We start from the raw sequence: 20,340 nt of genomic DNA on the forward strand, positions 1-20,340 counted from the left end.
ACAAGAAAAAAAAAATAATGATGAATGGCCTTTCGTACTTTAAAAACGCATATCCCGGCTTCCGTACTTTTTGGATCACTGTATATCAAGCGCAGAGGAAGCCTCTAGAGCTGAAGTTCAAATATGGTAATGGACGTTTTATTTCCAACACACTGTAAGTGTTAGACCAATCAGAACTGACTGGACCATTTGGCGAATCAGAGCAGAGTAGATTCTCTGAAAGGAGAGGTTTAGAGAGACTGGCCCTGCGTTCCATTCGGAAGGGCTCATCCCGATGCCCTAATCCCTTCAGAGGGTTTACCCTCCGGAGTGAGAGCTTCGAAGGGATGAAGGGTGTAGGGGTAAAAAAAACTGTTCTTTTGGAACGCACTTCAGCGTCATCTCAACGAGACAATCAAGGATGATAAATTGTGCAAGCTGCGCCTTTTGTTTAACGTTATTATTTATTTATTTTAGGTTTACCGCATGTAGGCTATGTATTTGAAACATTTCAACGGACTGATAAATGAGCTGTAAAGTATTTTTTTTTTTTTTTTTAAGTACAATGTCATTTTGACCATAATAATGTACCAAATCTAACTCGTATAAATATTACAGTAGTACAGAAAAATATTATACATACCTTTATAGTTAAAATCGAACTCCTAACCTCCTGTACCCATTCTGTGACGTCAAACAACTTCCCTGTGCAAAGGATCATGGGGGCCCGAAGTGTCCATCAGTTGTTCCCTTCGAAATCCTTCATTCCGAAGGGCCCTTGAAGTGGCCAGTTTTGAGCACTTTGGTTTGGAACGACTCTTCAATATGGCGGCCATGATTATTTTCACTCCGAAGTGCCCTTCGGAGGGCGATATATCCCGTTTGGAACGCACCGTGGATCCTTGATCTAACTATGAGCAAAGAGATGCTGCAGTGTATATTATGAAAAAAGTTTGTTTTTGACCTTGGATGCATATAAACCTATTGTAGGAAACCTCCAAAACAAAATTAGAAACCTTTAAATTAGCATAATGGGGCACTTTAATCTTGTGAGAAAACGACTATGGTTTCATTTTAAGCTGAAGGAGAAATCCCAAACACTTCAGAAAGACAAGGCAGATTCAGTTACAAAAACATTTTTTCTCAGAGCATGAAAACCTTTGCATAATGTCCACAAACCTCATTTCAGCTTGCTGTGGGAAAGAGTGGTAGAATACGAAATTCTTTCGAAATTAAATTTGCAGTTTGGACCTTGTAAGCAATCTTTTTAATCAAAAGGTAAATCCAGGAAGGAAGTTGAAATATTGGGAAAATATTTTGGAGGAAGTTTGCCTCATTTGAAATGGAATGTCTGGGCTCCAAACTCTTTAGACATGGTCCACTTCAGGTACTTGAGCAGAATTGCTACCGTTCCGATCCCCTTGACCTGTACACATAGGCACACTTTTTTTTATCCTGATACAAAATTGCTTCCACTCAAAGCAGCAAACACTCAATCCCCCGATAACATCTTAATTCTGACCAACCGTAACCCACCAAAAAATACAATTACAAACATGCAGAGTGACTGTATAGTCTTACATTTTGGAAAGGAAAGCTTGATGCAAGGAAAACCCTAAACTTTCCAGAGCCAATAACCTAATGACCTGTTTTAATAATTTACAACCTAATGTAATAGATATTATGCTAAGCACGAAGACAATTTTTGCAATATAATTGAACGGTCTGTCCTGGTGTATGAACAAACTGTTGAACTCTCAGGAAAAACAACTGATGGTCTGGGGCTGGGCTCATTCATTCAATCAAAGATGTGGGTAAATGTGTGTTCGTACCACATGTGGGAGATGTGTGAACAGTTTCAGATTATATGAAGGTAGTAAGTCTTATTTAAATCCAATATCTTTGTAGGCCTGAGACTGTATTAAATATTTAATTGAAAACAGAATCATGACACCATACAAACACAAACTCAACTACTCCAATATTAAAAAAAAAAAAAAAAAAAAGCACAACCCTAATGTTTTTCTTCATTAGTGCCAAAATGGAAATGGCCAAATCAAGTGTTTCAACAGCTAAGCTTTTGGAACCTGTTTTGTTCTTGTTATACTCAAGCCACTTGTTATAATGTATAAACAGCAGTGCACGATTTCAGTAAGATGCATGACATATGCATATTTACTTCTGGCCTTTGTGAATAGAGGCTTTTAACATTTCATTGAGGCTAAATCAGATTGACATGTTTAGTAAATACAATTACATAATCTAGTTTGTTATAATTATTTTAGACGGGATTAGAAACGTGTAATATAATGCAACTAAAAGATATTTTGAGCAGAACAACAAGCTAACAAAAAGGCATTCAATAAAATATGTCCATTGCTATTCTAATGTATTTTATTCTTCTTAATGTGAAAATCACAACAAGATAATACAAAGGCCTAATGTGTTAAGCATGGGTTCCTGTAGACCATAGTAAATCTGTTGGCTTTTTAATTAGGGTTTTCTCAACTATGGCCTGTGAACATTTAAAATATAAACCACTCTTAAAACACTCATTTGTCTCAGTCACTACAAACATGAAAATGTCTATTTTTATATTGTTTTATAATATTCCATTATAGAAATGAGATTTAAACATTGACAAAGAAAGGGGGAAAGACGACATTGCTAAAGGCCAATTTCTTTAGGATTTTATGCATCTGATGAAATTAAGATTCACTCAACCTTGCATAATCTGAAAAATACATCTTGGAAAAAATAAAATAAAATACTGCATTGATATTTTCCTTGATTTTTCACCGTTTTCTTCACAACTCTCATACTTTATCTTAAAGTATCCATTTACTACATGAAAATAAATACTACTGATGGCAGCCTTTGTGTAGGAATTTAAACAGCAGACCTCAATAGTTTAAACACTACTGCCACCTACTGATTTCTTATAGAATCATATCAAATGCTCTTCATGGCTTCCCAATACAAACGGACCTAAAGGTATAAGGAATAGACAAATGTGTAAAAATTAACCATTATCAAATAAGTATATCATATGCCGTTTATTAACAGATGTCTGCATCAATATCATACAAATTAAACTACATGGAAAGAGTGCTTTTCCAAGGTGCTGTCTACTGAAGTCATGAGAATGACTGTTAAAAAAAAAAAAAAAAAAGGACTTTTAGAGAAACACCAACAAATGCTTTGATTGTCCTAACTGCCCAATTTCAAAAGAGTACACACTGACAAAATATATATATAAAAATACACGCAAATAGCTAATGCGCTTGAGACAGTTAGAATATAAAACATTTGTAACACTTTTTTTTTTGAAAACCACCCAGTTACACTAAATGTGAATTTTACATAACATCTAGGTAGAAAATGCAGTACAAAAACAGCTTTGGTGAACTTGTGTAGTGATGTATAAAAAAAATTTACACATAAAAAGCATTAAAAAGTTAAATATTTTAAAGTGAATTTGCTATTGCACACAGTGAGGAGAGGCTTCGAGAGGAAAGGACTCGTCAGTGATGGCAATGCTAGAGCAGCATCAAGGCTTTCTGCGTCTACAAAACAAAATGGGGGGGGATGGGGGGGTTCGAGATCATCAGTTTATAAAATACTTTTTACTTGTGTGACTAAAGGTGAATGAAACTATATGCAGATAAAAAGCTTACTTTGGATATCCATGATGCTGGTATCCAGGTCCCAGGTTTGAGCCAGCTCTCATCTCCACAGCCACAGAGCACTACAGTAAAGACCACAGACAGATTAGGATTTTTAATTTTTTAAAATTTAAAATAAACCTGCACGGGCACACACACATTCAAACCAGAAAATTGAACGCAGATGCTGAGGGGGTGCTAGCTTGATCATTGACCGGTTGAGCTGGGTAATTCTTAGTATATATGACAAAAACAGTTTTTTTTTTTTTTTTTTAAATAATAAAATAAGGAAAATTTGCCCACTTGATTTTGTAATATTCTTTAATTATGTAGTTGTATGAAAAGGTGCATTTCTCTTAAAAGGCAACTTCATCTTTGCAGCCGAAACAGACTAAGAAAACACTAGTTTAATAAATTAAAAAATGTTTTCCCCCCCAAACATTCATAAGCTCGCGCATAAAGCACAGACAAAAATGATTGAGCACGGAATTGAATATGCGTGCCTATGTATTAAAGGATGGTTTAGTGTGTTTTTATATTAAATCAATTTAATATAAATGTGCGACTAGTTGACTAGAAAAATCTTTAATCAGGTGCAGGCCTACTTAACATTTTATTTTTAAAAATGGAGCAGTTCCTTGTGATTTGCAGCTACTTTCGCACTTTTCTTAATGTCTTAGCACATGTAATATTGCATTGCACGAGTTATGCATGTGTAAGGAGTCAAATTTCTTTAGGATCAGCTTATTTATTAGATACAATATAGCCTGTGATTCCAGAAAATAAATAAATAAAATCTGTGGGGGTGCTTTTTGAAGAATCTGCTAGTCCCTCCATAGGGCCACCCATGGTTCATATACATGAAGGCACACATTTAAGGAAAAAAAGACATTAAAGCAAATCAAAAGTGAGTTAAAACGATTAATGTTTTAAAATAGTTGGGAGCAGCTCCATTTGTAAAATAAAATGATAAATGCACATTATGAAAAAGTGTGAGTGTGCCAGGGAAGAGAAGAAATTGAATTTCTTAAGATTTGCAGCTAGTCTTCTACACTTTTACATTGTAAAGACAGTGCAGTGCTTCCAGGTTCTACGTCAAAATGCCATCTCATTGTTGGCCAGCTCCTGCATCAGCATCACATGTGTCCCGTTTAAGTGTTAGTGTACACATTAAAACTAGTTGACACCAGAATGTTTTTTTTTACCCTCGTCTCCACATCAGTCCAGTCTCCGTCCATAGGTTCACCGTCTGGGTCAGTCTCTGATGATCGCCTCTTACGGCTACCATTTAAAAAATATATATAATTAAATGAGCATTCAACAACGAGACCTAGAAGTTATACATGTATGACCACCAAAGCATTCAAATTTTGGCAACAATCACCTGGCTGCAACAGGGTTTTCCTGCTTGAGTGTCTCGATATCCGTGAATTGAACAGACTGTCCTCCACCTCTAGTTTTGAATACTTCACCCTGATGAGGAGCAAAGGATTTTAATCATTTAAACTGACAAGCAAAACCAGACTGAGCAAGACCACAAAAAAAAAAAAAAAAAAACCCTACCTTGATTAGCTTGGTCTGAATCTCCCCATCCGAGGCCACTTCCTGGTGCGTCAAAACGTACTTGTCACACTTGGACAGAGCTTTCTCATTGGGGGCATTTACTTTGATGGCATTAGGGATGTTTGGCTGGAGAACTGTATCCAGGTCCACATTACTGGTGGGTTTATGATCAACCCACCTCTCTCCACCTGCAGAGTGCGAACGTCTGTGTAGAGGCCGAACCGGCGGCCCAGTCTATTCAATTAAAACAAACACAGTAAGAAACAGAAGATGGGCCTCAAGCTTGCTGAAGCGTTAGTGTGTTAGTGAATTTCTAAGCACAAACTAAAACGTACCAAGCTGTTAGGAGGGAAAAAAAAAAAAAAAAACTGAAGATAAAGTCCCACTCAAATAATCTCCAAAAGGAAAAATCTGCTTTTCAGTCTGCAGATATTAAAGCTTAAATAATTTAAGCTTCTACACAACTTGAGCATAATTTGTGCATAAAGAGCAGCTAAACCGTGTAATGAGTAACGGATGACATCGAGAAGATGAAAACTCATTTATTCATCTAAAAGTGCAAAACAAAGCCATTACATGGTTAAAATAAGCAGCACATAATACCTTATAAATTTAAATACAGATCTTCTGGATAATATTTGGTGCAGCTCAGAAACAGATCAAAAGGTCTACATTAGGCTACAATGTCTATATTAGTGTCTTGTTGAAGCTTTACCTACAACTACAGCAAGATACTCCACTGACCCAGTGAGTCGTTTCCTCTAGGTCTACATCTGCTGGCTGGACGGGCACCTCTCTGGCCCAACACCTGCCTCTCCTCCTGCTAAGACTGTTGGGAAGGCCCTGAGCTCTCTTCCTACTGTCTGGAGGCGACTGGCTACCCTGCCTGCGAGACTGCGGGACTCCCTGCTCCCACTCAGAGATGCAGGAAGCCACTGACACACTGCCTGGTCTGGGGAAGTGAGGATCTGACCTGACCGTCTGAGAGAAGTTATATATAGGCTCCAGGGAGGAGAGGGATGACTGCGAGCCATTGTAGGGAGACTGTAAGCGACATGAGATTAGTTCACACATGGTTTGCATGCGACACACACCACTACATTAAAAACAACATTTACAGCATTAAAAAGAGGTGGGGAATCTGGGAAAAACTGCACAGGATAATTATAAACACATACTGCACAACAGACCATGCATGGACAGATAAAAATAAGGCTCGTGGATTAGGTTAGGCAAAAATGTCAGGGTCAGGCGGTCTAGAAACGCAGTTCAGTTAAACGTACAGGAACGGGTGACGGGGATGCAGATCTCTTAGGGGGCACTTTGTCCTTTTCTCTGGAGGGCCGCTGTGGCTGCCGGTTCTCCGTCTTCCCCTCTGTCACAATGGCTTTGAGCTGTTTGAGCTTCTCATCCTTCACCCACAGCTTATTCTGCATTTCCAGCTGCTTGGCATTTACCCGCCTCTCCTGTAGAGAAGAGTCAAATGCATTACACTAACAAACAAAATTGTACAGAAATTAAAGATTGTTTTGGGAAAGACCATCTCATTTCAGATATATGGTCTTTGGAAAGATACTCACACATTCCTTCTCCCACTTGAGCTTGGCATCAGTGACCATGCCCTGCATACGCGATTCCATGCGTCTCTTTTCAGACAGTTCCCTTTGAAGCCTCTGTTCTCTGCTCTCCAGTTCCTGCTGTAGAGATCGCTTGTCCTCTTCATAGATGTTGGTAGTTTTCTGTAGGATGTCAATCTGCATGCAGATAAAAGTATTGCAGATGCATTAAAGGAACCATATTCAACACTTGTTAGTCAAGGTTTGTTGCAACAATTTAAGATTATATACAGTTCAAAAGCTTGGGTTCACAAGATTTAAACTTTGATAAAAGGACTTATTGCTCACTAAAGGCCAATTCACACATGAAAGATGGCAACAGACGGCAACAGACACTTTGTTGTGTTTTGACGGATCATTATGTTACCCGTCGGAGTCTGTTGGCGTCTGTCAGAGCTTGTTTTCTCCGAACACGCCGAATTGGATCCAAGAAGTGACATGCTGTAATATGGTGACTGTCTGCGTCTGTCGATGCAGTGTGAACTGACCTTAAAGCTACATTTATTTGATCAAAATATTGTTTTAATTGTAATAACCACTCTCTAAATTAATATTTTAGAATGTAAATTTATTCCTGTATTGGCTGAGTTTCAGCAGTCATTACTCCAGTGTCACATGGTCCTTTAGAAATCATTCTAATACGATTCCATTTATAAACATTATCAATGTTGAAAAGCTCATTTTCAGGATTCTTTGCTTAAAGTTCAAAAGAAAAGCATTTGTTTGGAATAGAATTTTGTAACAAAGGTCTTCACTGTTATTGAATGATTCAATGATTTTTCTCAAATAGTCATTTTGTCACCACCTGGTGGCATATCGATGTAATTGCTACAATCGTTATTTGAAGTGCCAAGTCATTTTCAAAAGGTGATTTGCACTATTTTGATAGCTTTAGACGTCAGTGCTTGTGTCCAAACTACAAACATTTATCCCAGTTCTTCTATAATATGAATATTTGTAACAGAAATACTGTGTATAGGTTTCACAAGCAGTCTTTTCAGCCACAATGATAACTGCTCTCTCTAGTTCAACAGCAAAGCAAACAGATTTGAATGTTCCAGTGTGATTGACAAAAGGTTTAATAAACAGGCAAATCATTGTCATTTAGGAATGCGTAGGTGTTTAATTGTTAAATGATTGCAATCTCTATTCAATGGTGCAACTAGATGTCCTTGTAACAAAAGTATTAAATTAAATAAAATTGTACTTGAATTTTTTTAATTCTGACTCAATAATGGTGCAAATACCTTGTACTCCAGCATCTTGGATTTCTTTTCCAGACGATCAATCTCATTCTTCTGGTTCTGTATCATTTTATCCTTTTCCCCTAGCTTGCCACGCTGCTCTTGGATGAAATTCTCCTTTGAGAGAATGTTGCTGTCCTGCTCTTGAAGCACAGACTTCAGCATGTTGGCTGAAACGGAAAAGGCCAGAAATTGAGGGAAAAAAAAATAAATAAAATAATAATAATAATAATAATAATAATAATAATGTTTGTGCTTGGGCAATTTAAACAGATCTGAATGATGATTTTACCAGTTTTATTGTACTCCTCAATCATCATCTGTCGAATCTTGTGTCTCTTCTCCAGGGCCTCAATGAGTCTGGGTAGAGTGACGTCATCATTAGGGCCAGAAATCTCACAGGGAGGAAGTGGAGGAAAGGACTGAAGCAGCTGGTTCAATACTGTTGGAAACTCTGTAAAACATTATCAGTATGAGATACTATCCTGGATATTGCACATTTTTAAAGATGTTAACATGTTACATTCTCACATGATGTGCAAGTTCACACACACGAAAATACCTCCATCTACAGGACCACCACGTTCCTCCAGTCTGCGGGTCAGCTCCTCTTTGAAGGCTTGGTTCCTCTGTCGGCGACCAGCAGCGAAGCCACAGATGGGCCTGTCAACAGGCCGGGCCACTTCCACCTCCTGAGTCATCTCAGCAAAGCGCATCACCAGCTACACACAGATGAGAAACCCAAATGTCACAGTACAAGTAGTATAAATCAAAAGAGGAACAGTTCATATTTTGACTTGTTTACATTGCTTACCAATGTCTCCTCATAATCATCAGCTTTTGGATTTACACACACAACCATCCTCACTTTGCCTTCACCATCAAAGTAGTTTTTGAATAGATGGGTCACTTTGGAGTCTCTGTATGGAACCATCTGTGGACAGAAGTCAAGAATGCCTTGATGTTGCTGAACTTAATTTTTTAAATCAAATAGTCAAATCTCACACATACCTTGTTCGTGCCACACATCTGGTTCTCCCTCAGTACCTCAATGCATGTGCGCAGTGTCATTAAAGATTGATTTATGTTGCCTGTGAGAGGAAAAAGAAAACCATGTGGTCTTCATATAAACACACCCTTGAAATCCAGACATCAATCTTTAGTTCTTTGTGCCATAGGCAGACCTGCTTCACGGAGACGACTGCCCTCTGCCCGAGTTCTGCTAGTGCGTTCACTGCCAGCCAGATCCACCAGACACAACTGGCTCACGTTCACCTGATTCTTATCCTGAAAAAGGGAAGATCATAAATTAAAAATCAATTCAGACCCCAAACAAAGATGTTTAACGAAACCTGAGACATTTTCATTCCTCCATTCTACCAAAGTTGACGCTTCAGACAGTTAAAGACATTGTAAAAGAAATCCATATGAATCAAGCAGTTTAATCCAAGTCCACGAAGAGAATCACTTTTTTAGACTTATCCACACATGACCATTATCGCACAGAGCACATCAAATTATGGTAAACCGAAGCTGATGGAATGGAAACCAATCTTGGGCATCACTAACAAGTTTGAGCTTCTGCAAGAACTAATGATGATTTTGAAGGAATGGACAGAAATTACTCGTAAATGAATTTCTTCATTTATCTTTAAAGATGAGTCTTATGGGGTTTTTTTTCTGTGAACTATCCCTTTAATATTTCTCATGATCTACTTAAAAGCTTGATCTTCTCAGCTTTGACAATGTGAAATTACGCAAAAATATAAGTTTCTCAGAGGGTTGTATCAAAGACAGACTTATGGTTTAAAGTCTGAGTGAACCAGAAGTTGCAAACAACATTTCTCCAGTGCTGTGAAGTGAAATGGAAAATTGAATAGAGGGCAGGGTTTTACTTTAGCGCTCCTCTCCATCTCTCATTTATAGCAAACTAAAGGTGATGATACATGTGGCAACATTGAGCAATATTGCCGTCAACGGGCAACCTGATGAGACACAGGGCAACAGAAAGTTGGCAGCAACTAATCAGAGAGGAGCAAATCTATTGCCAAGCCAATAAATACCTTATTATAAACACTAATAGGCACTTTATTTCAACTTTTCAAATATTTTCTTCATTTTTATTAAAAACGAATGCCTTTCCAATCTGATTTGTGATCGACGCAGGTTTGAATCAGATCTATCGCATCAAAAGCTACATTCGTGTGCCATACGCCCTACGCTACTACAGACGTTAAATTAACTCCGTCTTTTTAGTATTTAACTGAAAACATTCAGTCAGTGGCTTAATTACAGCTTACATGCATTACTTTGGACAGTTGTTGGTATTTTAAGCAATATGAGGTAAATTCCCTGTTTTGGGTTGATGCATGACAACTTACTAGCGTAAAAATATTTAAGTTCACACTCTCTCCACTCCACTGCCGCTGAGAGGCCGCCATCTTGTTTGAATTTTTTCTGAAATCTCCAAACCGGTCACGTGATCGGCTGCTAACATTCTGATTGGAGGATCTCAAAAAATTGCCCACAACCGATCTAACGTATCCAGATATAAATTTGTTGCTCATTCTCAATGGGAAAGTGCCCAAGCAACGTTGCCCCGTGTATCATCACCTTAACGGTTGGAGGGGAGTGGTTTCAGCGATTTCAACCCAAGCCGTCAAACTGATGTCATTAGAGAAGGGGCACCGCTGCAGAGGGGAGGAGCATTTTCAGATTTTGATTAAATATTACGATGCCAAACAAATTTTTTTTGTGTGGATCGACTTGCGCGGATGAATTGTTCACCACAAAACTAGCAATTTGAGCTAACAAAATAAATAAGGTTAACTTTGATTTCATGAGTACTTTACTTTCCTGACAATAATATGAATAACACCATTAGCTTACAGTCAAATACATATAGGAGTTTATTTCAAAAGGATAAAATCTTTAAGGCATTAGAATTAAACTGACCTGAAGCACATTATCTCCATCTGCATCCAGAGGTGCTTGTGCTAATTTAACAATGAACACACTGTGAGAGCGGCTGGACTCGCGGTTCAATTGCGTGTTTGCAATCCTGCGCTTCTTCTGACCTGTGTTCAGAAAACAAGTTCTAATACAATAGCTCTGCATGATAACCGCAAACAAATCCCCTGAAAAAAATAAAAATAATAAAGTTAACGTCTACATCAGTTTACCTCTCCAAAAGACTTCAAAAGCTTCCTCTGTTGACTTGACCTCAACCTCAGTGCACCCAGCCACGTACATGTTGTGATTTTGATCTTCCCGCAGTATTTTGGATTGGGGTGGTCTGAAATGTGAAATACAGCATGAGATCACTTCTGTAGCCACAGAGTGGGAAAACAAATTATTCAGCCACGTTGCAATAAAGCGCAGTCTCTGCATGGGTGTCTACCGGCAAGTAAAATGAAAGCACAAAACAGGCAGCCAAGACAAAAGCTGACAGCACTTGAAAGCAAAAAGACAGGACACGCAAAACAGCTACACAAAGAAAATCTCTAAAGGCAGAAAGTCCATCTATGAATGGATTTCACTGGCCACGTACATGAACTCAATGTTGTTTCTCAGAGGTGTGCCTGCACCATTCCACCTAATGAAAAAACAAAATACATTCATCTATAAACTAAGCTCATAGATAACTATCTATAACTTATTTAAAAAAAAAAAAAAATCTGACTAAAAATCTACCAGAAGTTGTCAATGAAATATTTCAATTCAGTAAAAGTTGCCTTAAATTACTATTAAGCCAGCTACCTAGTTATGTGAGCCTAAAGAAAAAAAAAAATCTAAAAGAAATCTAAAGAAAAGGTGATATTGTGAATTATTTTATACAATTTAAAGATTTTAAAATAAATTCAGCAGTCATTCTCCAGTCTTTAGACAACTCTTATTAAATATGAAGTTCAAAAGAAAAGCATTTGAAGTGGCAAACTTTTGTAACCTAACTGTCTGTACTGTCACTTTTGATCATCTATGCTGAATAAATGCATTCTCTTTCCCAAAAAAAAAAAATAAAAATAAAAAAAAATAAATCCAAACTTGTGAACAGTACTGCATAAAATAAAAGCAGCATACAGAAAACATACAATGCACAATGACGGTGAATAAGAAATAGCCACTAATTTTAATGTCAAGTCAACACTTAATATCAAACTTAGCAAACTTACTTGGGCTTTATTGGATCAAAGGGAGTCTCCTCCAGGAGATCATAGATGTAGTTGTTGTAAATCTCAATGTAAGAAACAAAAACACTGTAACTGCTGTCCTCATCCACCCCATCTGCTTTACAAGCCTCCTCTGGGCTGATCATGTCAGCAAACTCTGGGTCAATTCGCCTACAAAACAAGAACAGCAGATAAACTTACCGTTTCATTTAAATCAGATTAGGCACTCTCGTAACTTTGATTTCAAATGGAAATAACCTTGTAGTTGGAGTCTTCGGGACAGTTGTCTGACTGTCTCGCTTCTGTCGGTCTAAGAGTGCGTCGACCTGATTCTGCACCTCCATGCCATTTTTATCATCAGGCTTGAAAACCTGATGAGGAAAAGATCAAGATAGCTCAAGGACGGAAAGTGTACTTACACTCCTTTATTCTGTTATGCAAGAATAAAAGTAAAGTAAATAGATGAATTTGCTCACATATCTCTTGGCCTGGTAGGGGCCAATGCTGTTGAAGATCATGTCAAGTGAACGTGGAAGCAGCCCACCTTGACCCGGCGATCCAGTCATTGTGTGAGTTTTACCACTGCCGGTGACACCGTAGGTGAACAACAGGCCTAGTTTAAAAAGAAGAAAACCGCTGTCAGTCTGAGTGTTTTTAAAACAACAACAACAATAATAATAATAATAATAAAAAAAAATGTGTAAAGAGCAGCATATTTACCATTTTTACAGTGAATGAGGTCTTCCACTAAAGGTTTAGCAACATCTTCAAATAATTCCCTCTGAGAGGTTTTAATTCCAAACACCTTTTTGAAGGAATATTGTGTCTGAAACAGAAATGATTACAATTCATTTCAGCAGTCCAACAAAGCCGGACTAGTGCCACAAGCTCTAAAAGAAGAGTTTATTGAAGAGCAGTTCATTAAAAAAGATGGAGAAAAATGACAGTAAAGCACCATAAATGTGGTCCAAATAACTTGTTTTTTCAAGCTTGACAATCCTAGTACTCATTCAATGTCATTATATAGAAAAATGCAACCATTACATGCTTCAAAATCCCTTTGTGTTGTACAGAAAAACAAGTTATACAGGATTGGAGAGAAATTGAGGGGAGTAAATTCATTTTTTAGGCTCAACTAATCCTAATTAACAAAAATAAGATAAATGCATGTTAAATAATTCTTGTGGCCACTCACCTCTTTGTATTCACCATTCCTGTTGGCTTTGAGCCCATCAGGGGCATGTAACTGAATGGTGGTGTTGCTTATAACTTCAATGCAGCATTCCTCATCATCTGCACCCAGTGGACGCACGCGACAATACACCTGCCAAAAACACATCGCAGATTAATGCGTTTATCATGATTTTGATTATCTTAATGTGAGCAACAAATTACAACATACTCCAACAGGGTCCTTCTGGTTGTTGGAAGGCTTTTTTGGAGGGGGGCGTCGGGGGGTCTTGCCCTTCCTGTTACAAAAGCAACAATTCAGACGTCAATCAGTCAGCAAATACGTATAGATCAAGCAAAAGGAGTCTGATTATGTTTGAAAGAGTGCTAACCGGCGATATTTTTTGAGTTACAACAGGAAGAAGAAATCAGCTGATTAAGTTACTATTTTTAAGTGAAACACCAAGGATGTCGCTTAGCATACACGTTGATAATATGTATAACAAATAATCAAACTACTAAAAAATAGAAAACATGAGAAATGAAGCGTGATTATGAACTGATCCTAAAGTAAAAACGGTGGTAATAACGAGAAGTAAACTCAACGGACGGCGAATGAGTTACAACAGTTAACTAATGCCTGCTAAGACCCACTTAACGTCTTTCCTGTGAGACAATAAACTCACTTATATGTTAATAAACAGACCTTTGATAATTCATTGTGGCTTTAATTTAACTAAAGCACAAAATAGGTATAAAATACTTACGCTTGCCTAATCATGTTGAGGTGTTTTAGTTTAATTCCGCGACGCCGTTGCCTTCTTCTTGACCGTACACAAAATTCGAAGTTCAAACGTTCCCTCTACTGCGTCAGAAGCTGATTTTTCAAATGCGACCAATCAGCGAGCTCAGCCGCGCCTCAGAAATGCGGATGTCCCGCCTTAAGCCCACCCGATTTGCTATTGACAATATCCGGTTTTATCCAGAATCTAATAAACTAGGAAAAATAAAACGCGTATATTTTCTGCCGAAAAACAACTAATATCTATTTTTCTATTAATGATAATTAATAGGTCCTTTTCATTGCCATTAAAGTAAAATAACATAAACATACAAGCTTGATAAAAATGCTTATTTTAGAAGAAAATTTCAGACGGCACTTATAGAGGCTTTTGCATCTATTTTTTATATATAATACATATATATATATATATATATATATATATATATATATATATATATATATATATATATATATATATATATATATATATATATATACACTCCCGTTCAAAAGTTTGGGGTCAGTAAGATTTTTTAATGTTTTAAAAGAAGTATCTTCTGCTCACCAAGCCTGCATTTATTTGATTAAAAATACAAACAAAAACAGTGATATTGTGAAATATTATTCCAATTTAAAACAGCTGTTTTCTATGTGAATATTTAGTAAAGTGTAATTTATTCCTGTGATCAAAGCTGAATTTTCAGCATCATTACTCCAGTCTTCAGTGTCACATGATCCTTCAGAAATCACTCTAATATGATGATTTGATGCTCAAGAAACATTCATTATTATTATCAATGTTGAAAACAGTTGTGTACTTTTTTCCAAATTCTTCGATGAACAGAAAGTTCAAAAGAACAGCATTTATTTAAAATAGAATATTTTCTAACATTATAATTGTCTTTAACTTTTGATCAGTTTAACTCATCCTTGATGAATAAAAGTATTGATTAATTTTATTTATATCTCCCAAAAATAAAATGAAAATTCTTACTGACCCCAAACCTTTCAACAGTAGTGTTTAATGTTACAAAAGATTTAGATTTCAGACAAATGCTGTTCTTTTGAACTTTCTATTCATCATAGCATAATGAAATAAAAATGTAAATAACTGTTTTCAACATTGATAATAATAATGAATGTTTCTTGAGCATCAAATCATCATATTAGATTGATTTCTGAAGGATCATGTGACACTGAAGACTGGGGTAATGATGCTGAAAATTCAGCTCCGATCACAGGAATAAATTACACTTTACTGTATATTCACATAGAAAACAGCTGTTTTAAATTGGAATAATATTTCACAATATTACTGTTTTTGTTTGTATTTTTAATCAAATAAATGCAGGCTTGGTGAGCAGAAGATACTACTTTTAAAACATAAAAAAATCTTATTGACCCCAAACTTTTGAATGATATATATATTTATATATATGAAGATATAAAAACAGGATAATGGGATATATAGTAAAAACTATAATATATATATAAAATATACAAAGACAAAATAGGTTAACAGTTTTATTTTGTAAAAATAAATGTTACATATTAACAGGATTCATTTATAAGAAATTTAAAGATTTTACAATGTTCAAAAAGGCTGATTGTAAAAAAGCACTTGTATATAAATTATGATAAGTCTGATTCATGTGCTTCAAAAACATGATTTAAATTGTGCAAATGTTACGCATGCAATTTGAAGTAAAGAAAAAACAACACTGATCAAACATACAACCTAATCATAAATTATACAGTCTTATACTCTTTCAGATTAAATAAAAATCTTCTCAGGCTGTTCATAAAATTGTTTCCATTGAACAAATGGCTACAATATATACATTTTTTTCTTCTTTTCAGTTTTAGGGGAAACTAACTTGGCTGCCCTGAGTAACCTTATCAAATGTCACATTTCAAACTAATTAGTTCTTCACACCTCTGGTGGAGAAAAGTGCCAGACTGAAAACATATACTATACAAAGCCCGCTGACCACACTAAACAATGCAGCTCCCACCGTGTCTGAAAGGGTGATTGGTGGCAAATGAGCATGAAGCCACTGCTTCCGTGCAGCCATGTCCAGTTCAATAGCAGTCATCTGGAAATACGTGCCAATAATGGCAAACACGTGGAAGAGTTGATGACTGTGACCTGTGAAGAATAATTAATAGAGTTTGCTGTATTTTAAAAGCATCGCCACTAGCATTATACCATCTGAATTCATGACGCTTTGTTTAAAGGGAATCTAAGGATCTGCAATTGTACCTATGTAGTCAAAACTACCAGGAGCCAACCGTTCAGGTAGGTGTGTGGCAAAAAGAAAGCCAGTGAAGACAGCCAATGACGTGTGCTGATAGTGAACAGCATTGGCCTCATTAACAGTGCAACCCTCACCAGCACACACAAAGATCTACAAAAGAAGGCCAAAAGTACTTTAAATAAATTCATTTTGTTCAATTCCATGTTCAATTGAGCCAGAACACTTACTCTATAAAAGAGAGGGATGTTGTCAAAGAGATATGGATAGACAAAGGCGATTATCCTTAGACATTTACAGAGCTTCTGATCTAATTTCCCAGAAAACCTAAAAGAGAATAGCAAGTTTATTTACTGAAAATTTATTTTTTACAATCAAATATGTCAAGGTAAGAATGGAAAAGAGGAATTACCTTTTAATGCTGTGATAATTATACTGAAAAAATGGTAAGCCAAGTCTAAAAACAAAGAAAAAACATTTTAGCACAATATGTACTTTTAGAAAAAAGTAAATTTGTAAAATGTAAATCCACAAAGCAATATTAGGAAATATTACCAGCTTTTACTGGAATTATATGTTTTATGGATTATCCTACCTTGAGTAGCAGGCCAGTGCAGTGGAGATCACAGAGTTGACAACAGCTATAGGAACATAGTATTTGTGAAATGTGCTATTAACCCATTTATCTGGAAATGAGTAAGAAGAGTAAGTGATGGCCGAACCTGTTGATGATCAAATACACAAAACGTTAAGGAAAGATAATCAAGACAAAAATATTACAGAAGCTTCATTTTACTGTTGTATTTTCTGCATACCAAGGCTGTAGAAGCTGAGTGCTCCATAATCAAAGAAGAAGCAGATGTGCCTGGCCCGTTCTGACATGGTACTGAAGGTATGAGCACAGCTGGAAGCGAGTGGGTACACACAGCATGACAGCAGGAACACCAGCAAGGGCCAGGTGAAGGGATCCTGCCAGTCGTCCTGCACCAGCACTACTGTCAGCAGTTTCCATAAGAAAAACCTTGCCAAACAAAAAAACTTCTATTACTTGAAAATCTAAAATTGCAAGCATGCATCAAAGCTGTGGTGTAGAATTGGCCTGAATGCTCTTGCAATAAAAATGCCCCAAATATGCATTTAATTTACAAATTTGAATAAAACAAATTTACATTTGAGGTTTGTTTTTATTTCAATGTTTTTAAATATTCAGCAACCTCTCTAATGTTTTTAACTGTATACGGAGTAATGTGGAGTTCAGTCTCAATTTGCTCATAACAAAACTTCCTGTTTACACCTGTATAAAAATGACCATATATTTAAAATTTTATAATGCATATGTGCATTCTAAAATTTTCCAAGACTGCATTTACTTAATCAAAAATACAGTAATATTGTGAAATATTTCATTTTTTTAATACATTTAAAAATGTAATTAATTCCTGTGATGACAAATCTGAATTTCAGAGCTCCAGTGTCACATGATCATACAGAAATCATCCTAATGTGCTGATTTGCTGGTCAAAAAGCATTTCTTATCATTATTAGCATTAATGTTGAGCTGCTAAACATTTTTTTTGGGAAATTGTGATACTTTTCTCAGGATTCTCGGATGAATAGAAAGTTCAATTAACAGCATTTATTTGCATTTATTTATTACATTTATTAAATATAAATCTTTTGCAACATTATAAATGTCTTAACGGTTGAAACGGTCACTTTTGATCAATTTAATGCATCCTTGATGAATAAAAGTATTAACTTCACTTTAAATGGTATCATTGTTTCCATAAAAACGTTAAGCAGCAAAAGCTGTTTTCAACATTGATAATAATAATATTTCCTGAGCTGCAAATCAGCATATTAGTATTATTTCTGACCATTTCAAGACCATTTATGATGCTGAAAATTCAGCTGTCATGCTGAGCATGATACAAATTAATGTGGCAACAATCAAGCTGATCTTACAGGAAGCGCAAATAAAATTCTCAATTTTGTCTCAATTTTAACATTAGCAAATGTAATCCTATATAAAAAGATGAATGCTGAAACTGAATTTACCATGTAGGCAGAAAATGAGTCCAAATATTGAGAGTTTCATTTGTTAGCTGGAAAAGACTAAGCACACAGTCTTTGGCAGAGCTGCATGGGTGGCGATACCCTGTAATGATGCCATCCTCATGGAAGACCTATAATGAAACAAAAATACAATTTTCAGTTAAATATATCAAGTTAATGTATCTGCTATAATAATTCATGACTGACATGTTAAAGTGTCAACTTAACCAGCGTACAACACATTCAACAATGCTACACAACATTCAAAAACTTACTTTTGGAACTTGGTTGATGGTGAACACTTGGGGTAGCTTGATTAGATTGAGCATAGTAGAGGACGACTCAAGCAATCACAAGGTGGAGAGACCATCTGCAATCTACAGAGCTTCTTCTTGATTCCCTATGATTGCTTTGGAAGTCTTCTCTTTAGTGTTCCCCTTGATTATAGTAACTCACAGTCCAGTCACCAACTCAGGATGTTTCTATAAAACCCCTCCCTAAGTGCAACTATGTGAGTTAACAATTTCAAGATGACATTCTGAACCCATAAATCTTTCATACATAAAGCTCTTTATCTGGAAAAACACATCAAAAGATCACATCACATATTAACAAGTAAAAATGTGTTGCTGTTTAACCAATCACTTGTGTTTTAGGACACAGAAAAACTAAATGTCTCCAATAGGCTTTCACAAAGCTGTTATGAGCAGCAGTGTGATAGATATGGTTATAGTCATAAAACTTGTGGCCGCAATTTTACCTGCCTGAATAAACACCTATTTAATCATTAAACCCCTATTATCCTCATATTTATTCTCACAGAAAAAACGGCTACCTGAAAATCACCATCTCTACTTCAAGTACAAAAAGGTTAGTAGATCATTAACTTTAAGACTGGAGAGGGGAACTGAGGAGAGAAAAAAAAAAAATCACATATCTTTGAATGTACAGTAACTTGACACTTTTATTGTTAGCCAGTAAAATCATCAATTGATTAATCATTGTTCAACATACATTATAGGGATGTGTACAATCCTAAAAATATCATATATGACTGGTGCATCAGAGCGTGTATTTTGGGGAAAATATATATAGCATAGAATACACATAAATACACCTCATATTGGGTGCTAAATCTTTGTTGTATTCAACAAAAAAACACTAAAATACTTAAATGGAAAGTAACTCATCATCTGCATTGTGCAATATCATTAAATGGTGAACAATGAGGTAAATTTTTTGTATTTGACACAAAAGTCAATGCACACATGTTCATCTGATGGGGAAAAACTGCTAAACATGCACTTAATAATTAGGTGGAATAATTAAGGAATTAAGGTGGAAGTAATGATTGTTTTTAGCATGCTGATTTCAAATATTGATTTGATCAGTGTATACATAAAAAATGTGAGGACATTTTAATCCAGAAAAACACACCAAAGCTGATTTGAATATTAAAGCTGATAAGAATGTGCACAAAACCGATTGTCCAGTTTAAAGTGAAGCTCATCACTCATAATGAACAACACGTGGCACAAGTTCACACTGAAAATGCCAGGCAGAATTAATTATTTGTCCTACACAGCTGATGTTAAATATAAAGACTGCAAAGGAATTGAATACTTTATCTCATTATATATTGTTCATAAAATACCTCACGTTTTATTTCTCAAAAGACAGTAGCTTTCATTAATATATGCAGCTCAAGTCTGTTCTTTGTCACACTTACCTTCAGATGTAGATGTGCTTTCGACGGTCAGCGTGTGAGCTGAATAAACAACAAACAGTGAATGTTTGATTTTTCCCTCCTGACAATGAGTGGCGAGTGGGAGGAAAACAT

The 20,340-nt window shown here is 36.1% G+C and overlaps 2 protein-coding genes across 4 annotated transcripts; both read right to left on the minus strand.

Moving 5' to 3' along the window:
• Positions 1-2,351: 2,351 nt before the first annotated feature.
• Positions 2,352-14,286, minus strand: kif23 (kinesin family member 23). 3 transcript variants are annotated; one of them, XM_067389298.1, is made up of 24 exons: positions 14,174-14,286; positions 13,639-13,705; positions 13,432-13,560; positions 12,957-13,062; positions 12,713-12,849; positions 12,495-12,607; positions 12,240-12,407; positions 11,618-11,662; positions 11,250-11,362; positions 11,023-11,144; positions 9,252-9,354; positions 9,079-9,158; positions 8,882-9,001; positions 8,630-8,789; positions 8,360-8,521; positions 8,071-8,237; positions 6,788-6,961; positions 6,491-6,673; positions 5,952-6,251; positions 5,208-5,441; positions 5,029-5,117; positions 4,850-4,925; positions 3,657-3,727; positions 2,352-3,545 (listed from the first exon to the last, which is right to left on the minus strand). In XM_067389298.1, the coding sequence occupies exons 1-24, from the start codon at positions 14,185-14,187 to the stop codon at positions 3,530-3,532; spliced, it is 2,949 nt and encodes a 982-aa protein (XP_067245399.1). In that variant the 5' UTR covers positions 14,188-14,286; the 3' UTR covers positions 2,352-3,529. The 3 variants fall into 3 exon arrangements, with proteins under 3 accessions (XP_067245399.1, XP_067245397.1, XP_067245398.1); XM_067389296.1 differs by lacking the exon at positions 5,952-6,251 and having other exon boundaries at positions 2,357-3,545; XM_067389297.1 differs by lacking the exons at positions 5,952-6,251; positions 11,618-11,662 and having other exon boundaries at positions 2,358-3,545.
• A 1,465-nt stretch (positions 14,287-15,751) lies between these two features.
• On the minus strand, positions 15,752-19,386 carry paqr5a (progestin and adipoQ receptor family member Va). The gene is made up of 8 exons (XM_067389299.1): positions 18,776-19,386; positions 18,504-18,631; positions 17,261-17,466; positions 17,041-17,167; positions 16,858-16,902; positions 16,676-16,772; positions 16,454-16,598; positions 15,752-16,339 (listed from the first exon to the last, which is right to left on the minus strand). Exons 1-8 carry the CDS (start codon positions 18,827-18,829, stop codon positions 16,113-16,115), a joined length of 1,029 nt encoding a protein of 342 aa, XP_067245400.1. The 5' UTR covers positions 18,830-19,386; the 3' UTR covers positions 15,752-16,112.
• Between the last annotated feature and the right edge of the window lie 954 nt (positions 19,387-20,340).

Source organism: Chanodichthys erythropterus, chromosome 7 (assembly GCF_024489055.1).
Source record: "Chanodichthys erythropterus isolate Z2021 chromosome 7, ASM2448905v1, whole genome shotgun sequence".
Classification (NCBI taxonomy): Eukaryota; Metazoa; Chordata; class Actinopteri; order Cypriniformes; family Xenocyprididae; genus Chanodichthys; species Chanodichthys erythropterus.